We start from the raw sequence: 22,445 nt of genomic DNA, 5'->3' as shown, positions 1-22,445 counted from the left end.
TTTTTATGACTCAAAATTATTAATTTTCTTTGAAAAGTAATCACAATGAAGTATGCGACCCACTGCAATCTAAAAAGTAAAGATAAAGATACTTTGCTTTTTGTTGTTAAGTATATTCAAGTTACACTCTCCTAAAAATAATGCCATCAAAATAAGTTTCATCATCATGGCAAGACTAAGGGAAAAGGTAGGGCCCACCTGTGGTCCCAGCTATGATGGAGCCTGAGGTAGGAGGGTCACTGTGCAAAGGAGTTGATGGTCAGCCTCAGCAACTCAGACCCCACCGTACAAGAGGCAGGGAGAATGAGTGACCAGCACCCTTCTTACCTTCAATCGCTCCCCACTCGTGTGGGCGGCAGAGCAGCGCTCGCTGCCTGCCAAATCTATGAGGTTTATGCGGCTTGTGATTCTGTGGTCATGCTCTTCCCCTTCCACGAATTCTGTCTATAATAACATCAAAGGAAAATAAAGCAAGACTCTTTTAATAGCTTGCCATCAACATAAGTCTTTAAAGGGCAAAGTTACTCAAGTTATAAATTATTTTTAAAACCATCTCTGGGCTGGAGAGATGGCTCAGCAGCTAAAGGCACTGGCTGCTCTTCCAGAGATTCAGCACAGATCCAGAAGTTCAATTCCCAGTAACCACATGGTGGCTCACAACCATCTATAACAGGATCTGATGTCCTCTTCTGACATGTGGGTATGCAAGCAGCCCACACAGACATAAAACAAATAAATTAAAAAACAAAAAACAAACCCATCTCTTACTATGTAACAATGCATGCATAGCCATGAAGTCTACTAAAAAGAACACATTGAGTAGAGCTTAGATTGCAACAAATATATAAAAGAACTTACTTTAAAAAGAGCAAAAGCCTTAACTACTTAAGTATCTTAAGCAAACAACGAGGTGTTTGGGTTCAGGCTTCACCATAGCCCATGGCATCCATTCTGGAATGTTTGGGGGGAAACTTCCCATACCAGGTCCCTCCCCTGGGAGTTGCTATTAGGGACTATGGACCCCCAGACCCTGAATTTCCTGTGACCCTTGACTGCTGGAGTAAACAGCTTGTTTTCCTGTGCTTGTAGCTGCTCTGAGCACTGTCTCTCTGTCTCTGTCTCTCTCTCTGTATGTGTGTGTGTGTGTGTGTTAGTCTCTAGCCGCTTCCAACTAGCAAACCTCCTATATTGCAGGTGATAAGCTACAGGCATAGTACCGTAGTACACATAGTATAGGCGCTACAGGACCGTAGTACACATAGTAGTAGCTAAAAGTTGCCTCAGTCCAGACTCCACCTCCAAGAAAGCCCACCAAACGGTGGTGACCCCTCCCCAGAGAGTCTTAAGACCACTCCCACGGGCTATTTAAACTGCCCCTCAGAGACTGAGCTTGTGGTCTTTCTGATTCTCCTTTCTCCTCTCCAACGGGAAGGCCACCTGGGAGTGCTAGCATCCATTAAGCCTGGGCTTTTTCTAGTTTGGTTTGATTTGGTCTGATTTGGATTATTGTGTTGGCGAAGAAGTTTGTTGGGCCGAAAAACTTTGCCCTAGGAATAGAAAAATGTTGCTTAGTCAGGTGGTGGTGGCACACGCCTTTAATTCCAGCACTTGGGAGGCAGGTGGAGCTATGAGAGTTTGAGGCCAGCCTGGTCTACAGAGCTAGTTCCAAAACAGCCAGGGCTACACAGAGAGACCCTGCCTTGGGGGTTAAAAAAGAAAAAGAAAAATCTTGCTTATTTCATTTGTTGCTTATCTCAACAGAATAGTAGCAAAACATTTTAAATCGATATATAAATGGCTAATGGCAGAGAAAAATCAAACAATTATAATAGTGGAATATTGTAAAACTTTAAAGATTATCTCTACAAAGAATTTCTATGGCATGTGAGTGTTAAAAAGTTTTGTGAAATTTGATTGTGATTATAGCTAACTGAAAGATCATATAGCAAAATGCTTACAGATACTTGAGGAGTGGAATCTATGGGTTATTTTTTATTATTCTTTTTCTGTGTTTGTGTATGTGTGTGTGAGTGTTCATGAATGTGTGTACTCATGCACATGGAGATTAACCTCAGGTGTTTCTCTTTAGAACTGTCCATCCCTCCTTGCCCTGAAGTCTACCACACAGTACAGGCTGTCTGGGCAACGAACTAGGGGTCTGTCTGTCTGTGCCTCTCCAGGGCTGGGACTGTAAATCTGTGCTATTGTGCCCAACGTTTTAACATGCTTGTGTCTCAAGCCCTTTACACACTGACTTACCTCCCTAGCCTTAAAACCACCTTTTATTTTCTAATGTTTTCCCAAGTGTTCTAAAATTACTATATATTGTCATATATTGCTAAGTTTTTATCAATGATAACATAAATTGTTAGTCGTCTATTACTGATACAGATTACTGATAATCATAAATTATTAATAATGTGCTTTTGATTAAAAACAGCAAATGTAAAGTTATGTGAAATTCTCTAAAATCTCTTTACACTTATACTATACTTCTATTTTTAGACTTACAGAAGAAAAACACAGAACAAATGCAGTCACTATCTTATCTATGAAAATTGCCACCTGCAGCAAAATACTTTGCTCTGCCCTTTGGACAGACGCAGGACTCTGGATCTTAACCCAAAATGACCTGAAAGCCTCCTCCCAAGGACTCTCACAGTCTTGAAAGATGCCAAGGAGGGAAGCAACAGAGTCCTACCCAGCTATGATACCTATGAACCATGACTATGACCAGCATGCGTGCGATCGATAGTGGCACTCATATTTTGGTGGTAGCCAAAGCTGTCTAAGAAGGCCCACTCAACAGGGGGAAATCATGCCTAGAAAGCCAGCCAGTGACCCAGGGACAATGAGGTCATGGATCTTAGAGGAGACGCTACTACGGCCACTTCACTAAGCTAGCATAGTTCCTCACGACATTCTAAACACTTAGCCTGAGATGCACGGGTAAGTGTAGCTCTCACTTTTCATCAGAGAAGCTTCTCTTTGTGAGAGACCCTTACAGAAAACTACAACTGGTCAAAATGCAGAGAATAACAGGTCACAGGGTGTTCAGCCCCAACAGGTATGTGTATAACACTCCTGCACTTAAGGCTGAGGAGACATTGTGGAAAAAGAGGACAGGAAGATTGTAAGTCAGAGAACAAGGAGACCTGTTGTGAGATTTTTGTCTCCTAAAAATGACAGGAACTCTTCACCCATTATATCTCAATAATGTAGTTGCCTAAATAAGACCTGAGCAGGGACAATACCAAGAGACACACTAAGGTGGAAAGGAGAAACCTCATGAGACTCTACCCTTAGACAAAGAACTCTAGGCAACTAAGGAAGGCTGAGAAGGGGAGAATTAGTCTTCAGGGATAAGACCCATAAGAGGTTATCCAGTACCAAGTGGTGAGCTCTAAAATCATATACTTACAAATTGTGTGTGTGTGTGTGTGTGTGTGTGTGTGTGTGTGTGTGTGTGTAGGCATGTAATAACAAAGGAAAAGAGGTCATGAATCTGAGAAAGAGCAAGGTGGGGATAACATGGAGGGACTGAAGGAAGGAAAGGGAAGGGGGTAAACAATGCAATTATATTTTAATGAAAAAATGCAATTAGATTACAATAAAAGTACCTTGGTCTGGGTCATCACCAGGGTGAAAACTGAGTGGGACCGGGAGCTTTTATCATTCATGCCGGTAGCCGCCGTTGCTCTTTGCTTATTCCCCAGTTCCAGCCAACTCTGAGAAGAAAGATGCAGGCCAGGCAAGACTACCGTGATTTATTAAAAAAAAATTAAGTAACAAAAAAAAGAAAGTACAGTTGATTCTTATGTACATTTGTAACTTCCGCAAATGCTTAATTAATTTATAAAAATAAATTACTGTTTATCTTCTAACAATTTGCAAGGCCTTTGCCTCCTTTTTTTGTTTTGTTTTGTTTTGTTTTGTTTTGTTCTGCTTGTTTCCTTCACGGAAATCTGCACCGGAAAATAATGCCCTTAGGAAGCTTTTTCTCGTCTTCTAAAGTGACACTGATGTTCAGCGTTTTAATTGAGAAAATCAACTAGTTTGGTTAAAGCTTAACAAGCAGATTCAGTTCACAAGATTTTCCTTTCGCTCATGACAATTTAGGAGAACCTGTCTCATAAATGTTTATGATCATGCTCTGTCTAGTTAAAATGAGATAAAATATAATCAATCTTACCTGAATATCAGAGTAAGAACTGACAACATTCCTATTTTTTTAAAAAAGACAAAAACAATTTTACTGATTTTACTCATGTTCTGATAAATTAACAATCTTTGATTAATGACTCTTTAACAATCATAATAAACTAATTCACAAACATTATTATACTAATTTTTCTTTAATAATTTCTTAAAAGACAGATATGGTAATGCCTTAAATTTTACCAGGAATTATGATTTTTTCCCCCAGTAAAGCACGTTGGAATCTTAACATTATAATATTCCACTGCATATGGGCATGCACAACACACATGCATGGATGTGGGTTCACACATCCAACACAATTCAGTTACTCAACAGAGCTGAATGTATATTGAACCACTTTTCTTTTCCTTAACAAAAAGAACAAGCCGAAAGAGAGGGATTTACTGTTGGCGGGTGTAAAACTCTTCACTCAGCCTAAATTGGAACACAAAGATCCTAAGCTGATGGGGGAAAGATGAGAACAAGAAGGGAATCTGCATTTAATACTCGGATTATAGCAATACCATATCAGACACCTACAGATATTTTGAAAGATACTGGGAGTTCGAGGGGACAGCAGGTTTCAAAGCTGGGATGGCAACCGCAGTGTGATAAGGCCCATGGGCAAGCATGCTCTCTAGTCATCTGCTTCCCCTCCCCTCGCACTGCCTGAGCAGACACTTACATCGACAGAGCTTCAACGTACGGTCCAGAAACAGGATGCTCCCTCACTCTCAGCTGGAGAAAGAAACATTACATCTTTAAGGATGGAACAAATATTTAGTAGGAAATACAATTCTGAATCTTTTTTATTTACTCTTTAACTTGAATCTACATTTTTGAAAACTTAACAAATATTAACTACTGTTGTGTTATTTTTAATCTATGAGGTTACTATTTGTTCCAGTGGAAAGATATCAACTATTTTTGAAATTTATGTTTTCTTCTTTTAAAAATATTTCTTTTATTATTTAAGATTATAATTAAACCATTTCCCTGTCCCTTTCTTCCCTCCAAACCCTTCTATTTATACCCCTTGTTCTTTTTCAAATTCATGGAAACTATTTTTTGCTGAATCTTTTTTTATATCAAGTTTGAGATAGAGATTTATCTCTACTCTATTCAGAAAGAAATACAAAGTTTCTGACAAAATCTCTAGGACACTAAGAAACATCAATACCAGAAATATTTGTAAGTCGCATAATATACAGCCTGTTCATGTCTTACTTTTTATTCTTTTTTTTTTTTTTTTTTTTTTGGTTATTCGAGACAGGGTTTCTCTGTGGCTTTGGAGCCTGTCCTGGAACTAGCTCTGTAGACCAGGCTGGTCTCGAACTCACAGAGATCCGCCTGCCTCTGCCTCCCGAGTGCTGGGATTAAAGGCGTGCGCCACCACCGCCCGGCCTTACTTTTTATTCTTAAGTTAAATTCTGCAGTAGCTATTATATATGCTTTTAAGTCTCTCTAAAACAAATTCATTATAAACTTCAGATATTAAAATTTTCACTTATATTTTAAACTTTATTCAGAAATTTAAAAATGCATAGAAATCATTGAAGAAAATGCCATTTTAAGTTTCTCAATGTTATCAATGGTAAACATCATAACATTGGGCAAAGAAAGTGATTTTAGATTTTCATTTCTTGTGTTGAGAGGGCCTTCATAAAATTAAAACTCCAATTCTAACTACAGTTTTGTTTTGTTATTTTAGCTGAAATCTGTTTCACAGATGATCTACAAAACATCAAATAAGCCAGGAGGTGGTGGCACACGCTTTTAGTCCCAGCATTCAGGAGGCAGAGTGTGGGGACCCACAGATATGAGTCCTGCTCCACCTTGACTAAAGATCAGAGAGTGTGAGCTCTCTACCAAAGTTGCTGACAACACGTAGAGCCACAAACAAGATATCCTGACCTAGGGTGTGGTTACTTGGTGTTTTGGACAGTAGATGGTCCATAGAGGTGGATCTGCTCCGCCCTGACTAAACGTTAGAGAATTCAAGCCTATAGGAGGTTTGCCATAGGGAGTGGCTGCCTATAGAATACTTGGTCTAGGGTGTGTTTGCTGCTTATCCTGCCCAAAACATTAGAATGCTTAACTCAGGAAATGTGGCTTGACGTCTCGAGTATTAAAGGAAGTAACTGTTCTGAATGTCTTCTGTGTCATTTTTTCAAAAGAAGTCTTTCGGGCTGGAAAGATGGCTCAGAGGTTAAGAGCATTGCCTGCTCTTCCAAAGGTCCTGAGTTCAATTCCCAGCAACCCCAAGGTGGCTCACAACTCATCTGTAATGAGGTCTGGTGCCCTCTTCTGGCCTGCAGGCATAACGCAGAAAGAATATTGTATACATAATAAATAAATAAATAAATATTTAAAAAAAAAGAAGTCTTTCCCCCCCTTTTTGTATTGGGGTATGTAAGCATATGGAAAATAAACGGGGGTGGATTCAGTATTCACTGAGTTGCCCTCCCGGTATTATCATATGCCTCTGTGTTTCTTTCATATATCTGTTCCTCCTACCAACACTTTGCGGGCAGCCATCTGTCATAAGCCACATGTTGGGGTGACATCTGTTGTAAGTCACACAAAATCATATGTTTCAGGGTAGGGGGAGTGTGGATTAGAAATGTTATGTAGGAGGAATAGCGTCCCCACAGCAGAGGCAGGAAGCCTCTGTGAGTTGGAAGCCAACCTGGTCTACAGAGTGAGTTCTAAGAAAGTCACCAAAGCTACACATAGAAACCCTGTCTTAAAAATCAAAACAAAACAACAAAAATCAAATAAATAGAGGCTAAGGCACTAACTCAATAAAGTGTTTGCCTCACTTTATTGGAAAAGACGGGATTCAATCCGGGTGACCCAGATGAAAATGGCTGTCACAGATCTCCTGAGTAAATTGGGAGCCTGGGGACCTTGGGAGAGGGTTGAAGGGGAGGGGTGAAGCAGGGAGGGGAGCAGAGAAAAATGTAGAGCTCAATAAAAATCAATTTAAAAAAAAAAGAAAATGTCTGTCACAATGGCACACATGCTTATAATCCCAGCACTGGGGAAGTGGAGGCAGGAGGCTCACTAAGCAGCCAATCTGCCCTAACTGGTGAGCTCTAGACCAATGAACAGCCTGTCTCAAAGAAGGTGGACAATATTCTGAGGATAATATTTGAGGCTTTCTCTGGCCTCCACATGCAGGCAGACACACGTGCACACATAGACACACACACACACATACACACACATGCACATACAACACACATGCATTTTCAAAATGCAAATAATCCATCATGTTGTGGTGATATCCACCCATAAAATAATTTTCATTGCTACTTCATAAACTCTGATTTTACTGTTAAATCATATCTGATATGTATGATATCTGATATGTGACCCCTATAAAAGGGTTATTTAACCTACAAAGAGGTTGTGACCCACATGTTGAGAACAGCTGTTCTAGAAGAATACAATTTTTAAAACTTTTAGATTCTTTTGGCTTACAAACTATTAGACATTTCATATTTGACTCACACAGTCTTAATAAATCCTGGGATAGATATTTTATTTTTAACCTTTAGATAATATTTCATTACAATTTATTTACTTGTTTTTTGAGACAGGGTGTTATGGTTTAGGGCATAGCCCTGGCTGTCCTGGAACCCACTCTGTAGACCAGGCTAACCTTGATCTCAGAGATCTATCATGCTTGCTCCTCCATGCCTGGCTACTTGATTAAAATTTAAAAATAAGTTAAGCTTTAGCTAGTTAAATTCCCACTTGTGCTAATGTTCAGATACTGCTGGATATCAGCATAGTTAATCTGGAGATCCCAGGCATTTATCACATGGAAGCATTTTTGTAAAAAATCAAAGCCATGTTCTCCAGAGAACCCACAAAAGTACACAGTTATACAGACGGAAATAAAAATAAGTGATAAATTAGTTAGGTCAGGTGAGATGGATCAGCAGATAAAGTGATTGTCCCCAAGCCTGATAAAGAGTCTGATCCCCAGAATCCACAGTGGAAGGAGAAATGGACTCTGTAAGATTGTCCTCTTATCTTCACATACCCACACCACGACACACACACACACACACATATTTAAAAAATCATTTGAGAGATGGCTCAGTGGGTAAGGGCACTCGCCACCAAGCCCAAGGACCTGAGTTCAGTCGCTGGAACCCACAGGGCAGAAGGAGAGATTGGATTCCAGCAAGCTGTCCAGACTTCCTCATGCACACAGTGGCAGACACAGGTGCCACTCTCCCCCATAAACAAGTAAACAAATGCAGTAAAAGTGATTTGGCTCTTACTGGTTGTTTTCGCTGCCCATTTTCACCTTTACAGACCAGAAGGTCGTGAATCTTCTCATTATAAACTTCAAAAAAGCTCATTTCAAGATGGTAGCTGACCTAGATAGAAAGAAACAATGCATCCAATTTACTCTAAAATTCCTTGCATTTTTGTAAATCATACGCCTATTATGGATACAGATCTGGGATACATTAAGGACTTTTATCACCAACATAAAAGATATAATTAAAAATCAGGCAAAGAACTTGAACAAACATTGCTCTAAAAACCATACACAAACGGCAAACGGGCACACGAAGAGGATTAGCATCACTGTTAGCGGGAAATGCCAATCAAAACCACAGTGGGAAAGCACTGCATAAGGGTGGCCGTAAACAACAGCAGTAATAAACGGGGCCGGAGTAATGGCTCAGTGTGAAGAGCATTGGCTGCTCTTGCAGAGAACCTAGATTCCGTTCCCAGTGCCAACACATCTTACAGCCACCCATAACTCTAGCTATGGTGGACCCAATGCCCTCCCTGGCATCTAAGGACAGCAGCAAATGCAGGCAAACACTCATACACATAAATATATAAAATGACAAGTATTGATGAGGATGCAAAGAGACTGAAATCCTCTTCCATTGCTGGTAGAAATATAAGATGATAAAGCCACCGTGGATAAAAAGTTCCTCAAAGGTTAGGCACAAATTTAGCTCAATGCTCACATTTCTGCTCTTACACATCCAAAAGAATACAGAGGATTCAAACAAAAATTTGTATACCAGTGTTTATAGCAACACAACAGATATAAACAGCCTTTTGTGTTATTATTATTCAGCCGTCAAAAGAGTGAAGTACTGATTGATACTTGCTATAACACAGATTACCTCCAACAAATAATGCTAAGTGAAAGAAACCAGACAGACAGGCTATACAGCATACCATTCCATTTATATGAAATTTTCAAAGCAGGCAAATTCAGAGAGACATAAGCAGATTAGTAACTGCCAGAGTTTGGAAATAGTAAATGGACATGACAATTTAATATGTTCAAAGTCTTCTTTGGGAGCAGTGGAAGCTTTGGGAACTGCATAGAGACTGTGTTAAGAATTTAGCATGGGGAGCTGTGAGGTAGAGCACTAGGAAAGGATGTTTGCTGCCTAGCCTGATGATCAGAATTTGATCTACTGACCCACACAGTAGAAGAGAGAACAGACTCCCCACAACTGTCTTCTGACCTCCACGAGCACCTGTGACACATCTGCTCCCACAATAAGTAAATGAATTATTATTTTTAAAAAATGCACCACTAAACTGTACACAAAAATGGTTTAAAATGTATTGTGAATTTTATCTCCCTGAAACAAGTTTTTGCATTTTTTCCAGTTAATGTCTAGATAAAGTTCAATTTAAGCCTAAGCATCTAAGTACTCACCTACCATGTGTACGGTGTTAGCTTGTTGCTAAGGATAAGGCCTTCCCCAGAAAGGTCCCACTGCAGAGAAATCAAGATACTCTCTAATAGAAAATTAACAGTCAAAGTAATGGGAGAAAATCTGACAGAGAATTCATGTATAAAATATATATGGAATTTAAAAAACTAAGCCAAGAAAGTAAACAATCTGATTTTTAAAAAAGTTATGGAGCTGAATAGACGCTCTCAAGAGAAAGAATACAAATGTTCTTTCTCTTAAGTGAAAAACACTAACCTGAGACTCCATCTTACTCCAGTTAGAACGGCTACTATTCAAAAACCAATGATGGCAAGGATGTGGGGCAACAGGATCCATTACTGTTGGCAAGGGATCAGAGCCACTGTGGAAACCAGTGTGGAGGTTTCTCAGAAAGCTAAAAGTGTAGACGGTGGTAGTGCCTTTCATTCCAGGTCTTGGAGAGAGGCAAACAGATCTCTTAGTTCAAGGTCAGCCTGGTCCACCAAGTGAGTTCTAGGACAGCTGGGTGTGGCGGTACAACTCAGAAGGCAGAGGCAAGTGGATCTCACCAACTTCGGGGCAGCCAGATCTACAGAGAAAGCTCCAGGATAGCAAAAGGCTAAACATGAAACTGCCACATGACCCAGCTGTACCACGCCTGGGCATATGTCCAGAAGACTGTACTCTACAGATAGCTGCACCCCAGGTTAGATGTCCATCCATACATGAATGGATAATGAAAATGTGGTAAATAAACACAATGGAATTTAATTCAGCTATAAACATAAAATAAGAAATTTACAGGAAAATATTATAATGAATGAAGGGAGGACAGTAGGACACTGGACATGAGAAATGGGGGTAGAGAAAATGATTATAAACATGATCAGGTCTAAGCCTGAGAGGAGAGGAAAAGGAGAAGAGGGAGGGGCAATTAAACTAAGGCGAAATAAAAAGGCCATATGGAAATTGTTTTATGAGCTTATTAAAATTATAATAAAAAAAGTGAATGGGGGTATATTCCATGGATGAATAATGTTCCTCCCAGAAGCCATGGGCTATTAAACAAAAGTCTTGAGGCCAGGTGTGAGAGGCCTCCCTGCAAGCTATTGGATGGGAAAGTATCAAAGGCCCCCAAAGCATACAGGCCCTGGCTATTGCTCTTAGCTTCCTACCAGAACTAGACGGCAAACCCTTACTGCTGAGGATCCCATACAGCTAGCTACACGGAGAAGCCAAGGTAGGACTGAGTAAACTCACCAAGTCTTTCTCAGTGCGAATCTGGCGAGCTAAGTGATGACCTCCCAGACAAGCTGACCCTCTGGTACAATAATGGCAAGACTGGTATCGGAGTAATCAACTGCTTTGTGTTGGATTTGATGTCTGCTCTCCAGCAGAGAACTTGTGCCTGGATCCATAAACTTAGTCAAGGGTATGCCTGGGGAGGTCATAGGTACTGGGGTGAACCTTTTACTGCTGCTTCCTAGTCATGTTGTCAAACTACCTTCTAAATTCTCATGTTTACACCCACAGATTAGTGCTGTGCCCAGACTTCACCAAAGAAGATCCTTACTGCAGTGGACAACAATTAATACAGAAACTCATAACTAAGCAAAACACTGAGAACAAGAGACGGTGGTGTTCTTGGCCCTGAACAGGATGGGACAGGTACATCACCATCCCTTCCTAGGCTCAGGGAATATATGGAGCACAGTCTATAGGTGCACGAGTTTATGAAGTCTACTTATGCCCCTCTGGTTTCGTCCATCTCTTGCCACTCTCCACCATCAAATTCCACTCAAACTGGAGTAAACAATTTACAAATTCTCAAAGGCTCCCTATTTTCTCTTCATTCTCATCTTTGTGCCTGCTCTTCCTCTGCTTGGATGCCTTTCCTGCTTTTCCTCCCCAAGCCAATAACCAGAATATGTCCTTCAAAAGCGAGAACAGTTGCTCCCCCTACTAAGAAAACTTGTCTCCAGTTCCCTCACGTTCCTGCTTGCTGCGCTTTGAATGTATCGCCCAAAAGTTAATATTTTGTGGGACAACCAAATAACCCAAATTCTCATGTGCACGCTATTTGGAGGCAATTAGGGACGGGTATGGTCCTCAGGGTAAGACCCAATGATAGGATTGATGGCTTTAAGACCCAAGCCTACACACCTTGTCATGTTATGATGTAAGAAAGTCCACACTGTGACAGTGCCTTGATATTGGGCTTCCAGATTCCAGCACTGTGAGAAACTTTATTTTTACAAATTTACCTTTGCTATTGTATTATAATATAACAGAAAAAGGACTAATACAATGTAACAACACAGTGCTTGCTTGAATAGACTTAGCATGTAATTGATTATACTTGGCTGTTCACTGGTCCACCTTTTCTGTTTCTCTTGACTATAGAGACCTTATGTCCCCAAACCTAGTATAACAGTTTCCCTTATGCAGGTATAGAAACTAGAAATTCTTAGGCTGCACTCCAGAGCAACTGATATGGAATCTCCAGGAGAGATTTATAAGACACATATGCCGGCTCCCATCAGTTCCCTGATGAGTCTCACAATCAATTGACTTTGACACAAAGCTAGTCCACTATATTAACAAGCAATGGCAGGTGCTCAGCAGATCCTTCCTGAAGGCAAAATGAGTAAGTGAAACAAGAAGCCAGCGGACTATTTAGTTGTAGTGTGGCTAGCAAGGCCTGGCTTTTAAGGCTGAGTCTGGTTCCTAGCTGGCTTCACTACCCTTTGTTTCAAGTTGTCCAAGCATTGCCTGCTGTGTTCAGCTCAGTCTGTGCACCAGAATACAGAGACACACATATGGGCACCTAACTGCCACCCTGTCAGCCGCTACACAGCACAAAAGGAGAGAAGCAAGGAAAGGAGCGAGGCAAGGTGTCACACCGGGAGTCCCAGCACTCAGGAGGCAAGGGCAGAAGAACTGAGAATCCAAAGGTAGCACGAGCTACAATACAAAGCACAAGAGCAAAAGGCGGAGAAGAGAGAGACCAGAGATTAGTCCTCTACCACTGCCCACCAGGAAGAACTTTTCCTGCATTGCGACCTCCTTTCCCCTCCGTCTCCATACTACACCAAACAAGGGTGATCTGGAGCCAAGAACACTATCTTTTAGACCGTGTAATGGGTCTCAGCGGTTACGATTGTGATTTGAATTTGTACATACCTCCGAGGTTTGTTTTTTGGCTACTTGAGCAAAAAGATCTTCACAAAATCTCGGAATTATTCCTGGTTCTTCATTAAGTCCCATCATCCTAGAAATACATTATGAACAAGAAGGAAGTGACACTGAGTTTTGGAAATCCTAAAAAAAAAATCTTTTAGGAGAAATGGTCTGGAAAGGGAACAGTGAACACACAATTCCACTGCTAACACCTAAGAATCTAGACTCTGGAACCAAATCAGCCCCATCTATGATGTGGGAGTGATTTCTTATTAATAAAGAAACTGCCTAGACCCATTTGATAGGCCAACCCTTAGGTAGGCGGAGTAAACAGAATGGAATGCTGGGAGAAAGAAGCTGAGTCAAGGAGTCGCCATGGTTCTCCCACTCCAGACAGACGCAGGTTAAGATCATTCCTGGTAAGCCAGCTTGTGGGCTACACAGATTAATAGAAATGGGTTAGATCAATATGTAAAAGCTAGCCAATAAGAAACTGAAACTAATGGGTCAGGCAGTGTTTAAAAGAATACAGTTTCCGTGTAATTATTTCGGGTAAAGCTAGCCGTTCAGGTGGCTGGGTGCGGGGACTCAGCCCGCCGCTCCTACTACTACACATCTAAATCTTACTTCTCTTCAAGTCAGAGTCTCATGTATCCCAGCTGGCCTCAAAATCACTACATAGCCTTGAAAATCTTTTGTTGGGAGGAGTGGGGGTGGACTGGGAATTGAACCTAGATTCTCACGTATTCTAGGCAAAGGCTCTATCTAAGATACAGTCCCAGGCAGGTCTTGAACTTCTGACTCTCCTGCCTCCACCTTCCACGTTCTCAGATTACAGGTGTGAGCCCGCAGACCCAGTTTATATACTGCTGGGTTAGCCCCACGACCTCACATAAGATACTTAACCTCGTTAAACATCAAGTCAGCCTTTAAAATGGGAATGTCAGGAATGGAAAGGGTTACTGCAAGACAGTACAAGCAAAGACTGTCATTGATGTCAATTAAAATTCTGACTGTTCACTTCAGGACAGGAAATATTGTCGTAGCTACCATTCACAGGATGCTCTACTTTTAATACTGTTTTAAGATTTTGAGTTGACAGAGTAATTATACACATTAATGGGATACAGTGGTATATTTAAATACCTAAAAAAAAATGTAGAATGGGCAGGGCAGAGTAATTGGTAAGGCATAAAACTTCAGTATTGATCATTTTATTATACTGAAACTAACCAAAATTTCTGAGCATTTTTTGAGATATAAAATTTATTGTCAGCAACTCCAATTACCATAGTTACCGTACTGCACCATGTCTTAAGTCCACACCTGTGCTTCTGAGTGTCTTGTCCTTCTGAGCATCCTTCTTCTAATCCTCCTGCTTAAAGTCTATATTAAAATATCCTTAATAAAACCAGGTACTTGTGTATGGCCAAAATTTCTAGTCATGTTTTTATCTAGTAACTTCACAGTTGCTCATACAGGTTAATACAAGAAAGATTGAAGTTTTTGATGTGCCAAACATGAGAGACTAAGATGCCTTACTATCAGTTCTCATAGTATACACTCACACATACATACATACATACACACACACACACACACACACACACACACACACACACACACTCCTCTTTGAATTTCAGTTTATAAAAAAAAAAAATGTAAGTTAGGGCTGGAAAGACGACTCAGTGGTTGGTTAAGAGCCCTAGCTGTTCTTCCAAAGGTCCTGAGTTCAATTCCCAGAACAAACATGGTGACTCACAACCATTAATAACTTCAGTTCCAGGTAATCTGATACCCTCTTCTGGCCTCCTCAGGTACCTGGTATGCATGTGGTATACAGACATGAATGCAGGCAAAACACCCATACACATAAAAAAGAAAATAAAAAAAATCATCTAAGTTATAGCAAAACAGAGGTAATTTACCTTGTAAAGTAAAGCCTAGAGAGTCAAGTGTCAGGCTAAGTATACAGATCTAGTCTGTATATAGAATACGGATGAGACTTGAGCCCAAATCTGTACAATGTCAAAACTATAATCTTTGGCAGGCAAGATGGCTCAACAAGGCAAAAAGGCACTTGGTAGGCAAGCCCGGTGACCCGAGGTCAATTCCCAGAACCTATATAAAGGCAGAAGAACCAACTGCACAAAGCTGGCCTCTGACTTCCACAAATACGCATGGCACATGCACCCATGCACAAATACACATGGCACATGCACCCATGCATACATATGCCATGGCACATGAGCCCATGCACAAATACGCCACGGCACATGCACCCATGCACAAATACGCCACGGCATATGAGCCCATGCACAAATACGCATGGCACATGCACTCATGCACAAATACGCATGGCACATGCACTCATGCACAAATACGCCACGGCACATGAGCCCATGCACAAATACGCATGGCATATGCACTCATGCACAAATACGCATGGCATATGCACTCATGCACAAATACGCATGGCACATGCACTCATGCACAAATATGCCACGGCACATGAGCCCATGCACAAATATGCATGGCACATGCACTCATGCACAAATACACATGGCACATGAGCCCATGCACAAATATGCATGGCACATGAGCCCATGCACAAATACGCATGGCACATGCACTCATGCACAAATACACATGGCACATGCACTCATGCACAAATATGCATGGCACATGAGCCCATGCACAAATACACATGGCACATGCACTCATGCACAAATACGCATGGCACATGCACTCATGCACAAATATGCATGGCACATGAGCCCATGCACAAATACGCATGGCACATGAGCCCATGCACAAATACGCATGGCACATGCACTCATGCACAAATACACATGGCACATGCACTCATGCACAAATACGCATGGCACATGCACTCATGCACAAATACGCATGGCACATGCACTCATGCACAAATACGCATGGCACATGCATTCATGCACAAATACGCATGGCACATGAGCCCATGCACAAATACGCATGGCACATGCACTCATGCACAAATACACATGGCACATGCACTCATGCACAAATACGCATGGCACATGAGCCCATGCACAAATACACATGGCACATGCACTCATGCACAAATACGCATGGCACATGCACTCATGCACAAATACACATGGCACATGCACTCATGCACAAATACGCATGGCACATGAGCCCATGCACAAATACACATGGCACATGAGCCCATGCACAAATACACATGGCACATGCACTCATGCACAAATACGCATGGCACATGCACTCATGCACAAATACACATGGCACATGCACTCATGCACAAATACGCATGGCACATGTACTCATGCACAAATACGCATGGCACATGCACTCATGCACAAATACGCATGGCACATGTGCCCATGCACACACATTATATGCATACATACTATAAATTCTAAAAAATTTAATTTAAAAAAAACTGTATTCTTTCTACAACCATGATGCTTCTAACAAAAGAAAATGTAGCCTTTTTCAATAGTTGCATGATCGATATCACTTACGTATAGGACTTCCCAGAGCCAGTCTGGCCATAAGCAAAGAGGCAGGTGTTATAGCCTTCGAAAGCCCTCTGGAGGAGCGGCGCTGCCAGCGTCTTGTACACAGCCGTCTGGCCAGCATAGCCAGGGTGACCCTCATCAAAAGACCAAAACGAAACATCGTAGACAAAGCTATAAACTTGTTTCATATCGGGATGCTCCACGGTTATTTCTTCCCCATTCCTGAAGACAACCTGGGATGCTTTCTCCATCTTCTCTCTTTGAAAAGAAGCACACAGAGCAAAGTACCTGTCGTTACTATGAATGCCATCTCCACAGAACACAAGAAAGGCCCCTCGAAGCTTAAGGTCATCACTCCTTCAGGGCGAGACAATTCTTTAGTTTTACGTAGAACATCAGGAAGTCAAGGTCAGTGGGTTTCCAAAATGTATGCTGTGCAGCTACTCAAGGCGAAATGCAATTTCAAATTCCTTGGTCAGCAAACCAATTTTTAAAGCTTCCTATGGAAAAATTATAAAAAGTTCCTATCCTATGTATATGTTTCAATTCAAATCAAGAAATGTGTTTTTATACTACAAAAAAGGATGGGAGAAAAAACTATATAGAGCTGGTATAAAATATGAATACAATTTCAATGAACCTGGAGTAAGACAAATTTAAATATGAAGTGTCTTCTGGCTGTCACTGTTTCCATACAATGGTCCTTCCTTATGTGAGATTCCCTCAGTCACCCTCCTTCTATTCCAGACTTACAAAATCCCCACTCAGTAAAATAACACCATCACCTGTCCAAATGTCAGTCTCTTCCCCTTCCCACTCTTTTCCCCAAGAATCAGCTTTAAAATCTAGTTTATCCTCCAAACCATCTGTCTCATCAATCTGACGATAGCCACTCCCTCCCACCCCCAGCTCTCAGAGCTTCTCCGATGAGCCTGGAGCCGGGCACTTGGTCCATTACTCCCAGGTTCTTCCAGCTGTAGTCATCCCTCGTGAGGTTGGTCCCAGCTCTCTGTTGCCTCTCTTCCTTTCACGACTCTGAAGCTTTCATTGGCTCTTTGACTTTCTCAGATCAACTCACCAGCACTCCCTTCCCCTTATGGCAACACCATTTTTGCTAAAAAGTTCTTTGCAGAACTTATGACCTTACCTCTACCTGCTGAGTCTTTCAGTTCAAACTCTGGGTTCCTTTACAGAAACAGCATCACCATACCCCCTTCTCGGTCACTTAGATACCCGTCACACTATCGAAGGATCCTGGGACAAGTTTACTGGCCTCCCTTAGGATATTTAAAATGCCTTGAATTTAGGGCTCCATCTGTGAGTGCTGGGATTAAAGGCATGGCCCCCAGACTCAGCTGACTTTCGTATCATTAATCTGTGACTATGGCAACCACAATCACCTTCAGGGAAATACTCCATGCCGTTAGAATCAAGTGTGATAAGCCTCTGCGGTTTTCACCGCTCCATACCAAACGCAGGTGATGCTGCTGACATGGCCATTCTGGACATTTTGGGGAAGTTCTCTCTGAGGAAGCTATGAGCTGGTGTGGCTCTTTTTAAAGGAAAGGTAGACATTCCCAAGCACCACAAATCATGGATTTGAAAGGAGACTGCATTAGAGAATTCAGTGACTCACTCAGGCCTCACTCTGTAGCCTTGGCTAGCCTGGAACTTGTCCTGTTAACCAGGCAGACTTTGAATTCCAAGATCCACCTGCCTCCACCTTCCAAATGCTGGGATTAAAGGTGTACACAATTACGCTTGGCTCCGTTTCTGAAAGCAATACATCTAGAAGCACGGATACAAAATAGCCTTTCATTTTTGTGGTCTACCTTAAAAATAATCAATACACTACAACTAAGCCTAAACATTGGTGGGCTAGAGATGTGGCTCCGTGCTAGAGCAACCACCAGTGTACATGAGGCCTTGGGTTCAACTCCCAGCAATGCTGGAAAATGCCAACTTTAAAGACATGACTACTACCCTGGCTTTACCAGCAGAGCGGAATTAAGGACACGTCACAGCGTAGGACTGACTTACGTACCGTTTGCTGAAAGGCCTCACCCGCACGGCCACTGTCACTTGGCTGTTTTCTACTCTGAAGGAGTCTGCTTCTGCGAAGGTATTCTGAACTGCGGATTTTTCTTCTGGAGGGAGTGTGCGTTCTTGGGATCGTTCCCTTTTATTTGCCAGAAGAGAACTTTTGGGCCTGGGTTTCACCTGAGGGCTTGCCATCCTGTTTTTCAGGGTTGAGAGAGCTGGGCTTTTCGGTGGAGGCAGGTCACGCCTTGGTGCCAGTCTGGGTTCAACGCATTTCCCCGGAGTCCTTGTTTCTAAGCTTCCAAATTTATTGACATTTTTTACAATGTCCTTCACAGTATTTCCATGGTGTGAGTCTCCTGCTCCTGACACTTGGACATCCAGCTTGCTCGCCACGGCCACCGGTTTCCCCGCTAGGTGACCTGATCGCACAACACCAGCTTGACACTGGGGACCCCCAGGCGCTCCGCTGTTTGAGTTCTTAACTGCCCCCCTTTCATTTACGGAACTGAGGGCAGGAAATGCGTCTGTGCGTTTTTCACCAACCGTCACTCCAATGTCATTTGAGCCTTCCCCGGAAACCACAGACGACACGGCACGCGTGTTGTTACTTACAAGTTCTGCTTCCGTCCTAGTGGCCTGTGGAGCACGGCTGTTTTCTGTGTCACCTCCCACCGTGTAAGTCGTTTCCATCTTTCCCACGAAACCTGTTTTCGATTGACGACGTTGTAGCCTAAGACTTGTATCTGCTGTTTTTTTAGTAGTGTCTCCCAACTCACTACCAAGTAAGGACGATTCTTTGTTCCAAGTAGCCCTTCTCTGAAGGGTCAGTCTACTGGAGTCAGGGGCAACGGGCATCTCACTTTCTTTTTTACAGGCAGAGATAACGTAAGTGCTATTTATGTCTCTGGGTTTGCTTCCAGCGCTCAACAGTGGGTCACGATTTTCACACTCTGACGTGTTTGACTTCAAGCGCACTTTAAGTCGGCTGCTGTGGGTGAGGCCAATTGGCGATGAGGTCTTCTGGTAGCCTTCCAGGCCTCCGCTGCTGTGTCCGTTATTCCAAGTTCTTACTGACATCTTGGCAGCAAGTTCTTCTAAAAAGGAAGTGAAGAGTCTAAGTTCTTTGGACGCTTGTTTGATCACTGGGCATCTTGTAGTTTTCAGTTTCCAAAAATATCTGATCAACTATAAAAAAGAAAAAAAAACGGTTACTATGCAGCTATGATTCGATGCTATGATTCCAAGCTGGGGATACTCAAAGCATGCTTCCATACACATTGGGTGTTTCTTAAACCACTTGACTCTTTTGCCTTGAGATAAGTCACCTGTGAGCACCTACTAGCTGATGGAGTAGCTAGTAGCTTCCAAATAGAGAGGTTCTCCCACTCTAGAAGTGAATTCTCAGAGGTAAGCACTGGACTAAATCACAGCCTCTACCTCCCACTTCCCCTCCACACAGCGTCGGACCAGCCCTCAAAAGGCTTTCACTCGTGACTCAACAAATATTTACTGACGGTTCCATTCTCTGCCAGGCACCCACAGATGCTGCAGACTTCAAAGATAAGATCTTCCAGCCTTATTCCCATCAGCTAGTAGGTGCTCACAGGTGACTTATCTCAAGGCAAAAGAGTCAAGTGGTTTAAGAAACCCCCAACGTGTATGGAAGCATGCTTTGAGTATCCCCAGCTTGGAATCATAGCATCAAATCAGAGTCTGCAGCAAAGAAGGATTCTGAAAACTTGTTAATGTATGTTAAATGCAGGAATGCCAACAAAGGAGAAAAATATGATCTCACGAGGCAGGCGTCTCAAAGAAGTGCCATAGGCATTACAGACTATAAAAGCATGTGTAGCCAGGTGTGATGGCCTGGGCCTGTCATTCCAGCCTCAGGGAGGCTGACCTGGGGGAATGGAACTTTCAAGGCCATCTTGACCATGTAAATGCCCACGTCATTGGTGCCACTCCCCCTCAAATTAGATACATGGACTGGGTTTTTTTATGCAAAAACTAGACAGACATGTGCATCAATATAGGTAAAGATAGGCCAACAATACCTATCAGGCACTATTTAAAACAGAACAGCGGGCAAGCACACTGCCAGCTGCTAGCTGGCTCTTCAACATGCTCCTTAAATGGATGTAAACAAAGTCTTTAAAACTGAATTCCCGAGTCTACCTTATAAAATGACACCGATTCAAGCTATTTCAGACATTATTACAAATCAAGGAACAAATTACCAGAAGCTCGTTTTAAAACGTCTTTTAAGGTTTGACAGAAGAGACATCGTTAGCAACAAAAAAGGAAAGAGTCCAACTATTAAGAATACACTGCTAAACTTTCAACGGAAAATACAGAACCAGCCCATTATGAAGGGAAATGAAGGACCACAGATCCCTGGGTCTTGAAAATCCCACTCCAACTAAAAGCCATTTGCTCTTTGCACAAATCAACATGGTTTCTGTTTGCGGGGTTTCGCCATCAGAATTCGAAGAGGGCTGGAAGGAAGACAAGAAAAGTCAGACACGACCACAGGCCGAGGCTCCCGGCGACTGCAGCAGTCACACCAGGCTGTGACAGCGTACCTGGACACCACCGAGTCCGCCGCTGCACGTTCCGCGGCGCTGCCCTCGGCTTCCGGACGGACAGCTGAGCGCCCCGCGCCCCTCGCCCGGGACCGAGCCTCGCCCCCCGCGCAACCCCGCCCGCTGGGCGAGCAGCAGCAGCGCTCTGAGCCCACAGTCCCGCTGGGCGAGCAACCGCAGGGCTCTCAGCCCGGAGCCTCCCTTCTCTCCTAGACCCTCAGCAGTCACAAATTCCCAGAGCAGGCTCCCGCCGCGGCGGCGATTTGAATGCGCGCCTCGCCTCCTGATTGGCTGCTGGACGAGCGTCAAGGGCCGCGCCTTCGCGCCTCCCCACCCCCGGAAGCGCAGCTTCTACCGGGAAACAGGCCCCGCCCTCGTCTCCTAGGCGACGGCCCGCGCCTGCCCCGGACTCAACCCGACAGCGGTGCTTAGAGTTTAGAGCTGGGACCTGAGGGTTTAAAGAAGCTATGGTCTTCTTACCTAGAAAACTTACTGTGAATGACCATGTACCCACACGTTAATTATAATAGCACTTCTGGTATTTCATACGCAAGTCATTGAATGATAACATAGACTAAGTGTCTTAGAAGAGTTTAAAATATTTAATCCTGAAAATCTTATGAAGTATTAACATTATCCCAGTCTGTAGATAAGGAAACGAGGTTTGGTGCTTATAAACTTGTGAATGATCTGACCACTAGCTCGTGACATGGCTGAAAAACTGTGGCAGTAAAGGTTACAATAACTTTTTTTGTTTGTTTTTGGAGACAGGGTTTCTCTGTAGCTTTGGAGCCTGTCCTGGAACTCCATCTGTAGGCTGGCCTCAAACTCACAGAGATTCGCCCTGACTCTGGGGGATATGGCACCTTTTCCAAAATCTGAAGGCCTCTGACAGGTTAGGACGACTTTGATGTCACCAGCAGAGCAACTGTTTACACTGATGTAGGAGTCCCCTCTGTATGCTGTGACTACCATTGATTAATAAAGAAGCTGCTTTGGGCCTTTGATAGCACAGAACTTAGGTAGGCAGGGAAGACTAAACTGAATGCTGGGAGAAAGGAGGTGGAGTCAGGGAGAAGCCATGGAGCCACCGCTGGAGACAGAGTGCTGAAACTTTGCTTATAGGCCACGGCCTCGTGGTGATGCACAAATTACTAGAAATGGGTTAGATTAAGATGTAAAAGTTAGGGCTGGAGAGA

The 22,445-nt window shown here is 42.7% G+C and overlaps 1 protein-coding gene across 1 annotated transcript in view; it reads right to left on the bottom strand.

Moving 5' to 3' along the window:
• Kif14 (kinesin family member 14) overlaps nucleotides 1-21,493 on the bottom strand; it is a 74,431-nt gene extending 52,938 nt beyond the window's left edge. The window contains exons 1-9 of the mRNA XM_075988109.1: nucleotides 21,247-21,493; nucleotides 18,666-19,849; nucleotides 16,625-16,879; nucleotides 13,098-13,185; nucleotides 8,499-8,597; nucleotides 4,886-4,938; nucleotides 4,193-4,223; nucleotides 3,621-3,728; nucleotides 328-444 (exon numbers count right to left, since the gene is read on the bottom strand). Of these exons, the coding sequence (XP_075844224.1) occupies nucleotides 328-444; nucleotides 3,621-3,728; nucleotides 4,193-4,223; nucleotides 4,886-4,938; nucleotides 8,499-8,597; nucleotides 13,098-13,185; nucleotides 16,625-16,879; nucleotides 18,666-19,741 (1,827 nt within the window). The 5' untranslated portion in view covers nucleotides 19,742-19,849; nucleotides 21,247-21,493. The remainder of the gene's footprint in view (nucleotides 1-327; nucleotides 445-3,620; nucleotides 3,729-4,192; nucleotides 4,224-4,885; nucleotides 4,939-8,498; nucleotides 8,598-13,097; nucleotides 13,186-16,624; nucleotides 16,880-18,665; nucleotides 19,850-21,246) is intronic.
• Between the last annotated feature and the right edge of the window lie 952 nt (nucleotides 21,494-22,445).

This window comes from Microtus pennsylvanicus, chromosome 10 (genome assembly GCF_037038515.1).
Source record: "Microtus pennsylvanicus isolate mMicPen1 chromosome 10, mMicPen1.hap1, whole genome shotgun sequence".
Lineage (NCBI taxonomy): Eukaryota > Metazoa > Chordata > Mammalia > Rodentia > Cricetidae > Microtus > Microtus pennsylvanicus.
The sequence above is the reverse complement of the archived record's forward strand: the minus strand, read 5'-3'. Positions and strand labels throughout refer to the sequence as shown.